This window comes from Montipora capricornis, chromosome 5 (assembly GCF_036669925.1).
Source record: "Montipora capricornis isolate CH-2021 chromosome 5, ASM3666992v2, whole genome shotgun sequence".
Classification (NCBI taxonomy): Eukaryota; Metazoa; Cnidaria; class Anthozoa; order Scleractinia; family Acroporidae; genus Montipora; species Montipora capricornis.
The window spans coordinates 18,546,445-18,561,444 of record NC_090887.1 but is presented as its reverse complement, the minus strand read 5'-3'; the positions used below and the strand labels follow the sequence as shown (position 1 = coordinate 18,561,444).

The 15,000-nt window shown below is 40.2% G+C and overlaps 2 protein-coding genes across 2 annotated transcripts in view; both read right to left on the bottom strand.

Moving 5' to 3' along the window:
* Window positions 1–4,421, bottom strand: part of LOC138049759 (tRNA wybutosine-synthesizing protein 5-like) — a 5,582-nt gene extending 1,161 nt beyond the window's left edge. Inside the window, exons 1-5 of the mRNA XM_068896173.1 lie at window positions 4,096–4,421; window positions 3,082–3,151; window positions 2,716–2,760; window positions 2,079–2,216; window positions 478–714 (exon numbers count right to left, since the gene is read on the bottom strand). Of these exons, the coding sequence (XP_068752274.1) occupies window positions 478–714; window positions 2,079–2,216; window positions 2,716–2,760; window positions 3,082–3,151; window positions 4,096–4,331 (726 nt within the window). The 5' untranslated portion in view covers window positions 4,332–4,421. The remainder of the gene's footprint in view (window positions 1–477; window positions 715–2,078; window positions 2,217–2,715; window positions 2,761–3,081; window positions 3,152–4,095) is intronic.
* Window positions 4,422–7,591: 3,170 nt separating this feature from the next.
* The window catches only part of LOC138049760 (potassium voltage-gated channel subfamily H member 8-like), a 29,919-nt gene continuing 22,510 nt past the window's right edge, over window positions 7,592–15,000 (bottom strand). The window contains exons 10-12 of the mRNA XM_068896175.1: window positions 14,310–14,559; window positions 13,494–13,693; window positions 7,592–11,016 (exon numbers count right to left, since the gene is read on the bottom strand). Coding sequence (XP_068752276.1) covers window positions 8,638–11,016; window positions 13,494–13,693; window positions 14,310–14,559 — 2,829 coding nt within the window. The 3' untranslated portion in view covers window positions 7,592–8,637. The remainder of the gene's footprint in view (window positions 11,017–13,493; window positions 13,694–14,309; window positions 14,560–15,000) is intronic.

Sequence of the window (15,000 nt, the reverse complement as noted above, 5' to 3'; positions counted from 1 at the left end):
TCGTGGCTCGCGCGTGCTCATTTTCCCGCGCTTTGTGTCAGCTACGTGTAATTACTTAGAGTTTTGATTGATTTACTGGATTGTCTCCGTTCTTTTTGATTGGCCAAAGTAATTACTTTGGTTTTGGCTTTACTACACTTAATTGAAAACCGCTCTAACATGTCGTGCATTGGTTCCTTTGCTCCAACAAAAGGAGGCTAATCAAGAGGCTATTTAGTCAACCTCGTTCCCAGGGCTTTTTCGCCTTCCTTCGGCGAAAAGTCCTGGGAACGAGGTTGCTCCTGAGTTTGCAGATGCTGGTGATGCTTCTAATTGCGTCGATGGAAAGCTCTTTTGGAGATAATTTTTCTTATAAACTTCTCAAATATTTTGACATCTGTAAGATACTCAATGAATCCTTTTTAAACATAAAGACCTTGTGGAGCCATAGGGCTAAAATGTACAACGCATGTCCAAGTTCCACACAAACGTGCCCACCTGTAAAGAGGTGACATTGTGGAACCATAGGGCTGGTATAAATAACACATCTCCTGGTTCCATAAAGCACTCATATGGTACGGCTTCAATAAACTTCGGGTATTTGGACAAGTCAGGATTGTCTATGTCCAAGACTTCGGATTTATCACCATTTAGATAAAGTTTAGTGGCATCCCTTGGGCTGAAAAGAACCACACGCTTTTTTCCAGTCACTTGTATGAGAAGATTGTCCATAATCTAAAGGCAAACCAAACAATGCAACACAGCATAATTCCCGCATGCAAATAAGTAGGGAATAGAAAAAAAAGTGCCATTAACTATTGTAACATTGCACTACCGTCTTTCAACCTTCTACCCTCTTCTTCACCTAATAATTGCGTTCCGACGAAGGAGGACGCATCCTAATCGGGTATCGATCTTAATGCCATGCGATTTCAGGGTTAGGACGCCATCTTGGACTGGCTAGCCGACGGGCACACATCGCCTCGATCTGATGAGATTGTGAATCTGTCATGCCTCCTCATCGGGTTCGTATCGCAACGCCCGCATGCTGCTGCTGCTGCTGCTGCTGCTACTACTACTACTACTAAATATAATTGTCATGATATTTATCTGTATTTTCGTAAGGGATACAAGGTTGCTGAATGGGCCATTTCCGAGTTGCTGTTTGTCTCGGTTTCGAAGTGAGTCTTGGTGCTCAACTATTGTAAGGGAAATGAGTTTGATTTGCATAAGAATACGCAACTAATTTCCATTTGAATGGTTGTGCACCAGGACTCGCTTTGAAACTGAGGCATGCAGCAACTCGGAAATGGGCTATTGTGATCATTCACTCATTTCATATTTTATGCCATTTGACCAAGGAATACGTGACTTTGTGAGTGATAGAGTTTGTCACACAGGTGTTATGAAGAGGACCAACTATTACATGAAGATAAAAAATTTTCTAATACTTACAGGTAGGTACCATAGGAGGTTGGACATGACCCAAATTGCATTATGGGTTAATGATTGCATTTCATTCACTTATCGTACCACTTGTCTTACCGTGAAGAGCTCTATGACTTAGTGTATTCCACTTGTTGTGTCTCTGTACTTACTTACTGTCATCTGCTAGTTTTTTTTCTAAAATCTTTGGTTTCAAATCGTGGAAGCTCACATTCGCAATGAGTATCAAGAGCCTTCTAAGGTCTACTTAAAGGAAACGAGATCGATTTGCACATTTTGCAGTTCCGTGGTTATACTCTGGGTTTGGATGTCTCTTGTCTGCAAAGGAGCCTACAATAGGGCAGAAAAGCTAAATGTCTAGGTGTTTAGACAACTGAGTAAGTACTTTTTGTGTGTGTGTAAAAGCAGAAGTGAATTCGATGACATAGGTACTGACAACTTTTATTGGATACCTTAAGTGACAGTATTTGACAGTATTGCCTCCCTAGGCTTATTCATCACATGCATATTCATTAATTTTGCTGTACACACAGAATAATGGCATTACATGAATCAAGATGACAAATTTGCCCCAGTTACAGCAACTGCCATCTTTAAGAGGAAACCAGAAGTCACTACATTGCGTGACTCTGAAAGTCATTTGTCACACTTACATCATAGTGAGTCCAAAGCTGCATACTTGGAGAACTGATTCTAAACACACTGGAGAAGAATCTGTCATCAGGGTACAATTTGGGAATATTGATGTCTTGAGCCAAGCTGGGAAACTGTACTGTTAGGTCTGATATGTCCTTGAGAGAAAGAAGAAATAGTTGGGTTTATGAAATTAGTTAAATTTTATTATTTGACTTTGTTTTCATTTTTGGTCACACGTTACCCTTACAACTATCCATAAATAAACTTTTTCGTAAAATTCTTGTGTGAGAATGCAATATTGTAACATAATCAGTTACTATGTCAAGGAAATGTTTATTTACGTCTCCCACAAATCACAAATAGGTGGTACTGAGAACTTCACTTTCGCAATCTCCACATCAAATAGTGATCAAGTGGACATTAAAAAAGTTTGAGCATCTGATGGCAGAACAATAAGTACAAACCAATCCCTGTCATTAAGATCTGTGGTTGTTTTAATGCCTGCTGGCAGTTCAGTGGATTAGCACAACCTGTCCCATTTTTTCAGTTTGGAAATAAAATATGAATATAGGAAATAGTACCCATCCAAAAAAAAAATTCACATTTTCTTCAGAAAAACTTTCAATCCTCTTCATCATGACTTTAATGTCATACCTTTCTAGGATCATCTCCAAGGGATCTTAGGTAATATGTTTCCTCCTAAAACGAATTAGTCATTGGGAAATATATAAGTAGAACAAATGCATGCAAATGCCAATCTTATTGTTCAGCATGCACTTTGTTGATATTATGTGTAGTTGTTGAACAACTGCATACAATGTCTGAAATGGCTAAGAACACAGGAGTCACATCATAACTATGTGAACGACAATCATCTGGGTGAATGTAATCCTGAGAAGGGCTGGTTAGGACGACAATGACTGAAGATGACTTCTCCTCAGCTCTGATTGTACTCCACAATGAGTACAAAGTATTTCAAGATGATGACCTTTTCAAATTTATTATTGTTTTAATACTCACAGGGCAGAAAAAATATTCTTCGTGGACATCTTCACTAGCTCGTTTCACAAATTGGCTGAAAGGAAGGGACCTAAAATAATGCACATGTGTTCAAAATTAGAAAGTATGGCATTGTTTCAGGTGTGGGAAAGCAAAGCCATTGGAACTAAGGAGGGGTGAGTAAAAAGGCAGAGGGGGAGGGTGGTAACAGAAAGGTTGGTATCGCCAAGAAAGCAGTGAAACTGGAACAGTTTTGTAGACCCATGATACTATAATCATAGGCCTTATCACGGTTTTGGAAGCCATTTTGAGGGGTAGGCAAAAATGTCCGAAATAACAGTGTTTCTATAGGAATATATGTTAAAATAACTTGAGAAAACCCTGAATGTAGAAAAAATTGTGAATGGTAAACTTTAGTTACTAACCAAATAATTTTACTGGCAGATTTTGAGGGTCCTACTTGCACTAGAATTTGCCCAGCAGAATTTAAAAATTTTCCCTACAATTGCTTGAAATTTACACTTAGTCAGACAAGCGTCTGTGGGAAAAAATTACAGACAAATGTAAGTGAAATCTAAAATTTCACTGGGCAAATTCTAGTGCTGGTAGGATCCTCAAATTGTGTCAGAAAATAAAATCCTTTGTTTAGCAACTCAAGTTTACCATTCACAAATTTTTATACACTCAGGGTTTTCTCAACTTATTTTAACGTAGATTCCCATAGAAACACTATTATTTCGGACATGTTTGCCTACCCGTCAAGATGGCTTCCAAAACCGTGATAAGGCCTGTTCAATCGGTTTGTGTAAAAAGCCCAAACCCCTTAGAAATGCTAACCTTAGGTCTAATAAGGCCTAAAACAATATTTAAGCTTAACTGTTAGCATTTATAATGCGTTTGGGCTTTTTCAAAAGTTAAATTATAACCTCAGTCTGCAGTTTACCCCAGGTCTGCAGACTGCAGTCTGCGTTTTACACTGACCGCTGCTAATATAATGAAAAAACGATAAGAATGAGAACAATTCATAAAATATACTTGTAAGCGAAGTTTTTGTGAATGAAATCCATTTTTCCTGTTGGACAGACATGAACCTTCACAGATTTATCCGCACCATGTTGTGAAAGATACTGCGGAGTCCACTTGTCAGGGGCCCTTCCGATATCGAGCTTTCTGATAATGGCTGGCATCCGCTTTGGAGAAATTGAAGTTTCGAACATTTCTTCCGTTACTTCACTGTACACTTCAACATGTTTCTTCATCATGAAGGACATTTTCTTCAACAGTATTTAAATTCAACCAATCGCTAAGATATCATTAGTTATCATGATGAAATATATTGAATTTATAATGAAAGTGAACGTACGGATCGAAATATTGACCAGGCGTTACTTACGAGCTCACGAGTTGGACTGGGTCTCATTATTGGTACAAGTTTCTTCCCGCCACCTCAAGTGTCGAGAAAAAAGAGATTACTTCAAATTTCTTCTGCTTTAAGAAATTGGTAAGTATATTTCTGTTATTTGTTTACGTGGTCTCGCTATATTATGTAACTGTTTCCCTTTTAACCAACTCGATAGAAGGGACCTTTTTATAAAAACCCCTTGCAATCATTAGCTGCTAAAAATAGGATATTCAAATTGCCATTCTTTATCGACCCTTCATCGGCAGCGACTGAAGTGTTTTCTTGTGGGAGCCAGTTATCCTGGGCTAATTGTAAGGCATTGAAATGACCATTTTCCCAAGTAACCGCCAATTAGTAAACTTTTTTGACGGGTGCATTAATTACTGTAGTTGACATAAACGGTAAATATCACTATGCTATTGTACGAAAAAGTAAGCTGTGGTGCTGTGTCAGTGGCTGATTGAAGCAAGGAAATTTAGTTGTATCTATTGTGTTTGTAATATGTAATTTAATCGAGCATTGAAGGGAAATTAGAAAGCTGGCTTACTGAGCTTTTAAGCCCATTCTCAAGCTCTGACGAATGAAAATGCATTTGTCACTCTAGAAGCGACGTGATGGCTTCAATTCTCAATATATCATAGGGACATTCCATTTATAATCCGACCCCCCCCCCCCCCCGTTTTGGATGATTAGATTCCTACTGGTCGGATTTTTGTCGGAACCCTTTGAAAAAACCTTTCCTACCCCTTCACTTTTTTGTTGGTGCCTTTGAAAAAGATTCCTACCAGTGAAATTTTGATGGACCTCTTCCATAGCGGGGAAGGGGGGGGGGGGGGGGAGGAGGTAGGGATGGGGGGGGGGGTCGCATTATAAATGGAATGTCCCATACTTGCTTGAGCAATCCACTTGTGTTCCTGTGGGGAACTCTGAAGGGGGTAATACATCGTATTATAGACACGATAGAGTAACTATTGTTTAACTGTGGGTCATTGTCAGGGGCATGGGGCAAGGCATAATTCTTTGCTTTTTGCTCATATTGTTGTTCATCTTGTGTGTTTGCTGTGCAAAGTGAAATCCTTGGGAGGAGATAGATTAGATTCCTTTTTCAGGGTTTCATAGATATCTACATTGCAACCAGACTGACAATCCTACTCTGGCTTAAAGTTTAGTGAATGTCACTTATATAGTTGCAATTGAAGAAACGTTTTTGCACTCCTTCTTGGTGTCTTCACGGCGGGTCTAATTTGCAGGTTGCAGGTTGCAGGTCGCGGGTTGCAGGTCATTGTTTCACCAGTACAGAAAAGTATCATTCTTCTCAAGCTAACCAAAAAGTTAAAGGCCTAAGGTTAGCTTTTAAGAATGTTTAGGATACTTTCTGTATTGGTGATACAATGACCTGCAACCCGCGACCTGCAAATTAGACCCGCCGGTGTCTTCAACAGGGTTGTCTAAGGCTGTAACAAGTGTCCTCCTATATGTTCAATACAATACAATACAATACAATACATACTTAATTGACCGCTCCCCATGGGGGCTTTTCAGGGCCAATGAAACACAACGAAATGACGGAACAGAACTATAACAACAACTGTTAAGAATCCTGACTGGCCGGAGGCAAACCCCGTTGGCTATTTACAAGTGCAGCTGGAAAGTTGAACCAGGGACTACCAGGATCAAATTCAACGAGTGGTCAGAGTGGGTCTTGAACCTGGGATCTCCGGATCTCAAGGCAAGCGCCCTAACCACTGGGCCACACTGCCTCCGCTGTTCGCTAATGCTATTAGTATCCTTTGAACAATATGTTAATTGACCACAATCATCACAGTTTACCATCATCAAAGTGAAAGATCCAATATTTATGACAGCTTTGAATTGTTTTGGTTTTACAGCCAAATTAGCCAGTATCAAAAATACCATAATACGTTTTGTTTGCCCCTCCGAAATTTTGCATAAGCATTGTTTCCAGTTTCTCTTGGGACCATTCTAAGTCCCAAGAGAAAATTAAAAGAATGCTTATGCAAATTTTTGAAGGGACAAACAAAGAGTATTATGGTATTTTTGATACTGGCTAATTGAGAACTTATGTCAAACTGAGACTCTCATGCTTGCTAAACTAACCATGCAATTGCGTGTTATAATTGTGTAAACTTGTAACCATCCAGCAGTACCTTCAATGAACTTTGGGGCTGGACAATCTGCGAGCCATGCAAATTCTGCATTTTACCGGTAAGTCTAAGCAACCATTTCAAATAGCACTGATAAACTGTTATTAACTCTATTAAGCACCCATTTTAAAACAGTTACCTTTCAATAACTGTGTGATTTGCATGTTGACTTGTCGTCTTGGCTCGCATGACTTGCAGTCATGGCTCGCATGACTCGCAGTCATGGCTCGCATGCCTCACATGACTCGCAGTCATGGCTCGCATGCCTCGCATGACTCGCAGTCATGGCTCGCATGCCTCGCATGACTCGCAGTCATGGCTCGCATGCCTCGCATGACTCGCAGTCATGGCTCGCATGCCTCGCATGACTCGCAGTCATGGCTCGCATGCCTCGCATGACTCGCAGTCATGGCTCGCATGCCTCGCATGACTCGCAGTCATGGCTCGCATGCCTCGCATGACTCGCAGTCATGGCTCGCATGCCTCCCATGACTCGCAGTCATGGCTCGCATGCCTCGCATGACATGCAGTCATGGCTCGCATGCCTCGCATGACTCGCAGTCATGGCTCGCATGCCTCGCATGACTCGCAGTCATGGCTCGCATGCCTCACATGACTCGCAGTCATGGCTCGCATGCCTCACATGCCTCGCTGGCTCGCACATTGTTCAAACTCATGAACTTTCTTTTTTAAGCTTGACACGCTGATTCTGCTCATGCTCCTTTGAAATGTGATGATGCCACTTTACCTGGCTCCTGCATTTACATCTTATTAAAAAATCACACTAATCAGGAGTATGAAAGAACACTTGGTACAGCCTCAGATTACCCCTGATGAAGAGTAACAGTAGCAACAAACCATATCTGGCTCTTTCTCGTTTCTCTCTTTGTTATCATTTAGCTCAGTTTACAATGTGATCGTTGCGCTTAAAACGACTAACAGTAAGGAGAAAGAAGAGTTTGAATTTCAGGTTGGTTGTGAACTCTGCTCACACCTAACAACTGTAACAACATATTTCCACTTGATGGATTTGATCTGCTGATTTATTAACATTCAGCATGTGTAAAAAAAATAAATCTATTACCTCAAAATTAATGTGAGAATTTCTGGAAAAAATATTGCTATGGATAATATTATGTAATTCACAATTTTCAATAGTAATGCATCATGGATAGTCTATTGCTAGAGTTTGTACAATCCAAACATCTTTGCCCATTTTTCGTTCTGCTATGTGTGTGTATTAAAAGTGTAAGTTCAGAAGACCAAGACTAGTAGAGACAAACCTCTATTACTTTGTCTGTCATTCTCCACTCACCTTCTGCTAAAGGTTGACTGTTACAAAACAAATAGCAAACTCAGCTGGCGGGATAAAGTGTCCGCACGTGAGAGTTGTATTTCGGGCGGCAAAGCCACAACCTGAAAAATCCCTCCCGTCTTTCGCTGCTCGCATAGCTCACTCGCGCACATTAACCCCACCAGCTGCGCAACAAAACGAATGAAGTTTTAATTTGAGGATTTGCGTGCCTCTGAGATTCCTCCATCATCTCATTTAAAGTGCACCGAAACTTCAATATTTTTTGTTCCTAATATAAATCTCCCCATCCATAGCAAACATATATCACCATTGTACCCAGAACTTCGCTTTTTCTGGACTATTCGATCCATGTAAACTTGGCAGAACTAGCATTGATCGGGACCAACGACCGTGATGTTAGAGGCATGGGTCGTTTCTCGATTTTACGTTACAAACTGCTTTGCTAATGTAAAATTTCTTTGAAAACAGGAATGCAAAGCAGGTTGTGACGTAAATCGAGAATAGACCCATTCCTCTCAGATCACGGTCGTGGGTCCAAGTTACTGCCAGTCTTGATAACTTTGTGCGGCTTGCCCCCGTGGATAAAAAGCGAAATTTTGAGGTAAGAATGGTAAAACATGTTTGCTTTTGGTGGGAAGATTAATATTGTAGACTAAAAATATTTGAGTTAAGGTGCACTTTAACTACTTTTACACTTAAAGCTGTCCAATTTTTAATCCTTTCAATAGCTCCAAGACAGTTTTAACGTCACTGCTTAATGATGCCACCTCTCTATTCAAGTTTAGAACCTGCTGATTTAGTCTCTGAACGGTCTGTGCGGTATCAGCTTCATCTGTCACGACATCGGGTTCTGGAATTTTTAATATTGATTCCAGCTTTTCAATGGCTTCTTTCGTGCAGCAAACGTCTTTAAATATCTCTTCAAAATTCTGATTTGTGTCATCTTCACTGGCTGAACTATTCCAATCGTTGTCACATAAAGAAATCCCTTCTTCAATACTTCCATTGCCACCAGGAAGTATTGGAAGTCTTAAACTCAAATGTGGCTCTGAAAAACTAGATCGCATTGGACGAAATACGTGTTCCAGTTCATCGCTTTCTGGTATCTCATCACTTTCAAAGCACTGCGTCGAATAAGCCCCAGAAATGCTGGGCTTGCGCATGCTCGGAAATGAAGAGAAAGGCGGTTGAAAGTAATCAGTTAACCCTTTGAGTGACATGCTTTCATCAGAGGAATCGTCAACTTTCTGAGATGTATCGCTCTGAGATTCATTGGTTTTAGAAGAATTTTCAGATGGTAAAGTTCTTTTGGACGAATAGTTATCGTCTTTTGACTTTCTACTACCATTATTGTTGTTTAAACACAGGAGTTGTTTGTCCACTATAAGATCCTCCACGTTGTTGTCAAAATTGTCACAACGGTCCTCGCAGATGCTATCGCTGTCTGATTCTATGTCTTTGCTTTCTCTTGACCAGCAGTTATTGCAGTTTATACCAAGAGTATGATCCGGTGATTCACAGTCACACATGATGGCAGATTCGCGCACTGGCGGTACGAAATCCTTATATGGATTTTTTACGTTAGCCACAAGTGGCGCGAATATAGCTGGTGGCTTAATAACCCCTGACACTTTCCTCCTTCTGTTTGTAGTCACGGGCTTCCCGTTTAGAGAACTGCCTGAATCCGATGGGTAGTTGACCTCTGTTAGAGTGCGCCTGAGACCCCCATTCCTTTTTCGTCTTTCAACACGGCTATCCTTAACGCTACCACCTGGACTACCTATTGAGCTTAGTTCGTCAAAAATGCGATTGACTTTGCTCTGCGGGCTCTCCAACATTTCCGTTTCAACGAACTCACTGGAACTTTGAGAACTTCCTGTTGGAGTTTCCTCATTCAAGGAAATCCTAGATGTATGACCATCTGAAATTTCATCTGGACTTCCGTTTTGACCATCGAACCCACTTAGTTTTAATCTATCAGTGTCTATACAGTCTCGGAATGGTAACTCCGAAAAGCCGCTTCTACAACTTCCGCGTGTGCTCTCCGTCGGAGAGGAGGGAATACCCTGGACAGGGCTTTTGCGTACGCTAGCGTGGACTGGTGACAATTCTAAGTCAGATATCCCGGGAGCATTTTTCATAGTATCAAAATCAGTATACCCAAGCCTATTTCCATCTTCATGCAAGCCTCTCCGAATGTCTGCAACTTCGTCAACGAATCTCATGAGATCGTCTTCGTGATTGTTTATCATCCCAAGTGAGTGATCCTCGTTCGCATTCACGCGTTTACTATTAGTGTCTTCGTTAAAACAGAGGGCTGGGCTCTGAAGGTCTTCCTTGTCACATGTTAAAAAAAGCTTTTTAGAAAAACCAGTGCTGTATTTATGGTCAAAGGCCGAGGAGTCGCAAAGACCAGATTGATTTTCGATGAAGTCATTTCCAGATGAAATGCTCACCCTCAGAAGTTTAGAACATTCATCAGGTTCACTTTCCTCAGCAATGCCTTTTAAGACTGTCGTTTCTTTGTTCAAGTTTTCCATTTCGAAACTTTCAGCATCCCTGTCATCCGCGGGAGTTGAATTTTCACCATTCAATGTTAGTTTTTCATTTCCCCATTCTAGACTTTGGTTAGAAAATGGTTCGTTTGAGGATTTTTCCTCGGGTAAGGTGTCCGATTCAATATCATTTAATTCAGCGTTAACATCCACCGCAAGTTGTCTTGTCAGTGACAATTTCGACGATCGAAGCGATGGGTCGTTTTCTTTGTCCTCTGGTAACATTGATGCAATTTCTCCTTTCACGCGATTAGCTTGCGTTTCCCAGTCTGTTTGGCTATCGTTTTTCATTCCATTCCAAGGGGTCGACACTCTGAAATGATTTGGTTTCCTGTACATGTCAAAAGGTTGACAACGTCTTGGTTTGAACCGCACAGAGTTGCCATAGTAATGGTTTGATATATGTGCATTATTCACGTGGTTGTGACCACCGTCCACCTCGGTTACGTTTTTGTCTTCCTCGTTAAACTCTTCATCTTCAGAAATGGAATCCAGGGCATTTCTACGCCAAATATCTCTCTGGAGAAATAAAGATGTAACAATTTCAGTTCAGTTCAAGTTTATTTATTATTTTTCTTTCATTTAAACAACATAAATAATTGTATATCATATATTAAGAATATAAGAGCCGAGACTAGTTGTTAGTACTAAGTGTAATAACGGAGGCATCTGGTACGGAATCCTGCAGAGAAGCCATTAGGCTTATTCTAGTTACGGGCTCCCAAAAAAATTGATATATAATTGGCATGACTGAATTAGCCGATAAATACAACTTGGATAGATGGACACGTACAAAACAAAAAAAAAGAAAAGAACAAAAAAGCAACATCAACAACAACAACAAGGCATTCATGACACTTGGTTTTATTAGAGGCAATCGGTTCAGATGTTCTCAATTTGGGATTAAACAGTGAGACGTTTTCAGCTTTTTGAGTTACTGAGAATTAACATTTAAAAATTAGAAATTTACTGTGGACGTAAAAAGAGCTAAAATGAAGGGACGTTGAAATGTTAAAGCGACTTTCATATGACCTTGAAAAATAACGAAAAACAGAACGTAAACAAAAATGCAAAGCATTTAATTGGCTCATCGAACAAAAACAAACGAGTGCGAATTTTCATTGGCTTGGTGAATGCGGATGCAATGTCATGTCTCCATGGAACTTTCTGGAAGGTTAGGCTTTGACGTCATTTGAAATGCAGTAATGTGATTGGGCAATCGAACTGTTTACTGCCCATATTAGGAGTTTCCTTGGCGGGAATCAGGAGAAGCTTTGTTTTAATCTTGCCAAACAGTGGTTCGTGAAACAAATAGCGAACACTTTGTCAAGGTCATACGAAAGTCGCTCTATCATGAACACATGAAGTGATGAACAGTGTCAGAGATGAAAGAAAGAAAAGAGCCTCACACTTCACTGGACAATTTAAGCAATCAGTTGTCTCTTTTAGACACTGAAAAATTCAGGTGGCTTCGAACGGGATTCGAACCGATGACCTCTGCGATTCCGGTGCAATCGACCTTATTCACAATGGCCGCCATGTTGGATTTGCTATTGTCATGCAAATTAGCTACACACTTCTGAGAGGGCAAACAACACGAGTTCGAGAGGTTATAACGAACATTTTAGCCACACAGATGATTCGTTTCACGTTCATTGAATGTTTATCACCTAAGTAGTAAAATAGGCTGATTACACAAGTTACTTCGATGTTTTTTTTAGAGAAAAATGAGCAGATAACGAAGTAGAACGTCAAAATGTCAAAGGCAATCAAAAGATATGATTATTATAAAATGTACTTAATTCTAAACTGTAAAATGCACTTTTAGTAATTTTATTTCAATATTTCGACGAGCTGATTTTCCGCATTTTGCCTTTTTTCCAATGTTTGCCCCCCAGCATAACACATGGCTAATTGGCTAATTTGCATGACAATTTGAAAACCAACATGGCGGCTATCGTGAATAAAGCCTATTCCCTGATTTCAAGCCGAAAAGGACTTAGTACGAGTCTTGTGGGATTAGCAACTACTGATCCAGTAAAAGTGCACACCAAACTTTACAAGATCCCCAAGTTTGGTGTAAATAGACCCAATATTAATTAAGCAAGATACAGCCATTTGAAAACGTCAAAATTTACAAAGAAATGTATGGCCATCCGAACGCTGTGTCTCAGTCAAAACTAGCCCGATTAACACCAAACTTGGGTATTTTGTAAATCTCAATTTGTTCTTTCTGGCTATGTGGATTAATAGACTTAACTGATTAGAGTGTTAAGTGAAGTGCCTGTTTTTTACCCCACATGAACCATGTGAGAGTTAGCCCTACTAATGGAGATGGGCCCACACAAGGACAGAGAAAAACTCTCACCTAGGTCACCGCTGCTCTACCAACTGAGCTACAAGGTCAGACGGGAGCAGGCCGTTGGAACTTAAGATGTTAAAGTCACTGCAATGAATATGTAGAAGTACAACAAAGTTCAATTCCTACCCTGGCTCAGAGGTCTTCTCTGTCCTTGTGTGGGCCCATTTCCATTAGTATGGGTAACGCTCACATGGTTCATATGGGGTAGAAAACTAGCACTTCACGTTACACTCTAATCAGTTAAGTCTGTTCAAATATAGGTGCTACACGGCCAACGTGCAAAAACGTAACCCTTCCTTGTATGTGGATTAATAGTTGCTAATCCCATAATTTACAGACTCGTACTTAGTCCTTTTCGGTTTGAAATCAGGCAATGCTCTACTAACTGAGCTGGAAGATCACTTCCCTCTTTCGTCTATAACCCGCACTTCAGATAAACATTAATTTCAGTATTAGAGATGGAATGTTAAAAATTGGTTGACATAAATTGCCAAGTTTTTCTATTAAAGGTTGCAGCGTGGTTATAACGTCACATCAGAAAATAATGACATCATACTTATAAACCTGCAAAAAAAAAAATTTGAAAACGTTTGTAACTTAACCTAAAAGAAGCGAACTTTTTAACTAGTCTTACTTCATGTGCTCCCAAGTCGTATGTAAGCTCAAGATTTTCAGAGAACTTGAAGGCGAATTCTTGGTAAAAATGCAGAACATTCTGCAATCGCTCTCGAGTAATGAAGTAAACATCACAATATGTCAATGCCCTGACATCGCCATTGGCTCGTTTAGGAGGAGTCTTGCGTGAAATGTCCTCGCCAAAAAGATCGCCCTTTCCTAAAAGGTAAAGCATTTGTCACACATTAACCCTTCAGTTGAGTCCAATGGCTTGAAACATGAGATCGTTAAGTTTCGCCTTAACTACCTACGAGATATCTGGTGGCAGGCATTTGGCCATTTACCCGTCTGCGGTTAAAAATTCGAAATTTATTACTTGTAATATTAATTGCAGCTGGAACATTTACACCTTCATAGCATAGTTTTCGCCCTTGGTCTCAAGAAGAACCTTACTTTGTCAGCTATTGTCTGCGAGCATTTACCAATACAAAAGTGATATACCAAAAATGCCAGGACACCGCGCTTGAAACAAAGTTAATGTGGTGCATTCAGAGTTTTGTTGCCGTCTATAACTCGAGAGGAATTTTAGGGTGCGTTCGATTGACCCTATTCCGGAATAAGAATACGTGTAGTGATGATTTTAAACGGTATGTTCGGCGCTTTGAACCAACAAGGATGATAAAGATATACATGTATTTAAAATAGCATTTTAGTAAGTGTTTGTTTCTAGCTTCTATTCCATGTATTTTTATTCCGGAATACGATCAATTGAACGTAAAAGTCACCGCCCCCGACTTCTCCCCCCCCCCCCCCCCCCAAAAAAAGGTCATTTTACCGAGAATGGCAGCCACTGACTCTCCTTGAAGCACCTCCATGGATCCATTAGCGATATAATAGATGGCATTGATGACATCGTTTTGAACCAGAAGAACTTCTCCCGGTCCAATGTAGACCGTGCGCACTTGGGGCGAAAGCATTCTGAGGCAACCCCGAGGGGCCTGGCAAAAAGGACTGAGCTCAAGTAGTCCCTTGTAAAGGTGCATACATACGTCCGACTGAAGTTCCTCTGGGAATGTAGTGAGGATCTAAAAGAGATACACAAGAGATTAATTGTTCCACGATTGACTGGTTGATTGGTTTACTTACAGAAATATACCATTTTAGAGCGATTTTCAATTGAGTGTCGTAAAACAAATACCAAAGTAATTACTTCGACCAATCACAGCAGTTGCAAACAGCGCAATGAACCAATCCAAATTCGTAGCAATTTTGTGTTACTTGCTCTAAGCGTGGGATAAATAGGAAATATCGTGCGTACAAGTCGCGATTGGTTTTGATTTCCTTTTCATTGGTTGATAAAGTGGTGCGAGATTTTTAAACCAATCACTAAGCGTAGCAATTGCAATTACTTTCGATAGTCATATCAAACCTGCCCTATATAGAGCAGTAAAGGAAGAGTGTGCTAAGCACCTTCAGGAAGAAAAAAACGCATTCTTTAATCTCGTTAAATTTAAAATTTACATTGA